The sequence below is a fragment of the Pinus tabuliformis genome, chromosome 5_1 (genome assembly GCF_031772625.1).
Source record: "Pinus tabuliformis cultivar Carrire ecotype Pingquan chromosome 5_1, CPIR1, whole genome shotgun sequence".
NCBI classification, from domain to species: domain Eukaryota; kingdom Viridiplantae; phylum Streptophyta; class Pinopsida; order Pinales; family Pinaceae; genus Pinus; species Pinus tabuliformis.
Window position 1 is genome coordinate 338,042,496 of NC_142305.1, and position 3,099 is coordinate 338,045,594.

At 38.3% G+C, this 3,099-nt stretch overlaps 1 protein-coding gene across 1 annotated transcript; it reads right to left on the bottom strand.

The window, feature by feature from the left end:
• Window positions 1-2,227: 2,227 nt before the first annotated feature.
• LOC149164812 (uncharacterized) lies at window positions 2,228-2,806 on the bottom strand. The gene is made up of 2 exons (XM_089429614.1): window positions 2,654-2,806; window positions 2,228-2,506 (listed from the first exon to the last, which is right to left on the bottom strand). The coding sequence occupies exons 1-2, from the start codon at window positions 2,804-2,806 to the stop codon at window positions 2,228-2,230; spliced, it is 432 nt and encodes a 143-aa protein (XP_089285740.1).
• Between the last annotated feature and the right edge of the window lie 293 nt (window positions 2,807-3,099).

Here is a 3,099-nt window from a genome sequence, read left to right on the forward strand (position 1 = left end):
TAAAATTAAATAATAATATTATTATTATAATACTATATTTTATAATGTAGTTATCTTTTCTTGTTGTAATAATGCATAACAAATCGTTCACTAAATTATAATTATTTTTTTAATTTTATTTATTTATTTATTTATTTTATTTATTTTTTTATTTTTTTCAGGACGAAAAAGCATGATGTATTTATATAAGAAATATAAACAGGCATGAAAGTACATTCATTTGGAGTATCATCTGACTCATATAGCCCATATAGTGCTATTCCCTCCACAGAAAATAAAATATAGATCATATAGGTCTGACACATTAAGTCATGGAGGGATAAAACCAAAAAAGGCAATATAATGCCATGAAAACAACAAAAAATTAAGCTAATAGCCATCATCAAAACTCATTAAGAGGCAGAGGAGAGACATTGAAGGATAATCCTGCAGCCACAAAAACAAAACGAAGAGACAACATCATATGTAGATAAAACCGATAGATTGAAGTCCAGAATGAGAAACCAAAGAGATCAGAGGGACCAAAAGCAAACTAGAAGTCTGGAGGATAAAATTCCTGAATGGAAAGGAATTTCTCCCCATCAGCCACCTACAAAGACCAAAGACCTAGAGCCACCTGAAGACCCTTTTTAGATAGAACATTTGCTTGTTGGTTGAGTGCCTTGTTGATATGATGAATAGAACCATCCGCCAATCTATTCCACAGAAACCTTATCCTGTCTAACCACCCAACAAGCTAAGGCTTGAGAATTTTATTTCTCCCAAGGACATAATCCACCATAACTCTAGAGTCTCCAAAGATTGAGACATTCTGTAAACTAAGAAAGAGACAGAAACTTAGAAGGCCAGCTAGGGCCATAGCCTCAGCTTTACTGTTGGAACCCATTCCCCCATTCCAGTGAATAAGAAAATGATTGTTTAAATTTACAAAGATGTGCACCCCACAGCCGCAAATTCTGTCATGTTCAGCTCCATCGAAAAAGACTCTTGGCATAAGAGAAAGCTCCTGAGGGGGCTCGATGCATAGCTGTTTCATTTGCTTAGGAGGCTTCTGCGGGATGGATTCATAAAGAAGAGTGATGTTGGAGAAAATATCTAGAAAAGGGATTGATTTTCCGTTGAAAATGTAACTATTGCGCCATTTCCATACGAACCAAAAGGTGATAATGAAAATCGTTCTCCAAGACTCCTTTAGCATACTGCACCATAGAAACGCTTCACTAATAGACACATGGAGCATATGTTGTATCCCATAGAAATCCGCCAGGGACTTCCATAGCTGCTGAGATATATTGCAGTTAAGAAAAAGGTGGAAATTATTTTCCTCTGCTGACTTGCAGATGGGGCAAATGCCTGGACCCTGCCATCCTCGCTTCCTTAAATTTTCCCAAGAGAGATTTCTATTGTGAAAAGACAACCATGAAAATAAAATCATTTTGGATGGGCACCCGGATTTCCAAAAGATGAGAGGAAAGGAAGGGCTGAGAGGAGCTTTCCTTAAACCACACAGATTTTGGTATATGTCTTTAACTCGAATAAAGTTTATCCCTTTTGAGTTCCTCCATATAAGACTGTCATAATTCACCGAGCGAAAAATCCCACAGTTTCTGAGACGTGTTCTGATAAGTTCCCATTGCCGAGCGAGATCACCTTGTAAGCCCAAACATCCTGCTTCCTTCCAGATAGGAATCGGACCCTGCCAACCTGCAATTAAGCTGTCCCAATAGAAAAATCCTTTTCTATGGAGGAAAGACAGTAATGATTCAGGAACGTCGATAACCTCAGCACCACTCAGAAAATGGTCTTTCCCAATAAGAATCTTTTTGCCAGAATGGAACCGCCAGACTAAGTTCTCCAGGAAATAACTTTCAATCTTGGGAAGGCTTAACCATATTGAAGATCCAAACGGAGAGTCGATCCTTCCTTTCCTAAACCAGAAAGATATGTCTTTCTTACGCATATATTTCTTTTGAATTATGTTGCTCCATGGCCCTTCTTCATAAATCCCTCTCCACAGGGTCCTACATAACAGAGCCTTCCTGAAAGTCCTCAAATCTAAGAGGCCCCATCCTCCCATGTTCTTCGGCAGAGAAATGTTTGATAATTTCGAAAGGTGATATTTCCTTTTTCCTACTTGACCACCCCAGATAAAGTTAGCAGTAAGCTTATTCATTGACTGGATAATGCTCGCTAGAAGGAAAAATAAATGAGACCAGTAAACTGCTAGCTAATTTAGGACAGATTGAGCCAAGATCACCCTTCCTGCCAGCGAGAGGCATCTATACTCCCATACAGATATCCTCTTATAATATCTATCTGTAATCCACTGCCAGTCCACCTTTGAATATCCATTTGCTCTTAACTGGTAGCCCGGGTATTTAATTCCATCACTGATAGATTGCTCCTCAATGCCAAAGAGAGTCGATAACCATTCAACCTCCTCCTGGCAAATATCATTGTGATAGATGATTGATTTTGTATTGTTTATCTGTAAACCTGTTGCTTTCTGAAAATTGAAAAGGATTTCAAAAAAACATAACCAAGTGTATCTACATAGTATTCCAAACATTATAATATCATCAACAAATAAATTATGAGAGATAGAAATGTTCCTGCAGATTTTTAGCGGCTGACACCTGTTTTCTATGACTGCCTTGTTGATATGTAAGCTGAGGGAATTCATGGCCAAAATGAATAAGAGTGGAGAAAGAGGACAGCCTTGACGAAGACCTCTGGAAGCAGAGAAAAAGGGAGATGGGATTCCATTAATGATGACCGCATACTGTACCTTCTCCACGCAGGCCATGATCCAATTTATCATGCTTGCTCTTAAGCCAACCTTTGCAAGTAAACATCGAATGAATCCCCATTCAAGGCAGTCATATGCCTTACGAAGGTCAATATTTAGAATGATTGCGTCCCTTTTTTTGGAATGCAAGGAAAAAAGACCTTCCTGTGCAATAGCAACCGCATCCAAGATGTTTCTTCCTTGCAAAAAGGCATGCTGGTCTTTTGATAAGCAATTAGACAGAGTTGCTTTTATTCTTTCTGCAACAATCTTTGAGATAATTTTGTAAGAGATATTGCACAATGAGATCG

Bases quoted from the DNA above. Each gene is read 5' to 3' on its own strand.
- LOC149164812 (XM_089429614.1), bottom strand. From the start codon at position 2,806: ATGGCCTGCGTGGAGAAGGTACAGTATGCGGTCATCATTAATGGAATC. The intron at 2,507-2,653 runs GCAGTCATAGAA...TTCAATTTTCAG, and splicing joins TCAGCTTACATATCAACAAG to AAAGCAACAGGTTTACAGAT.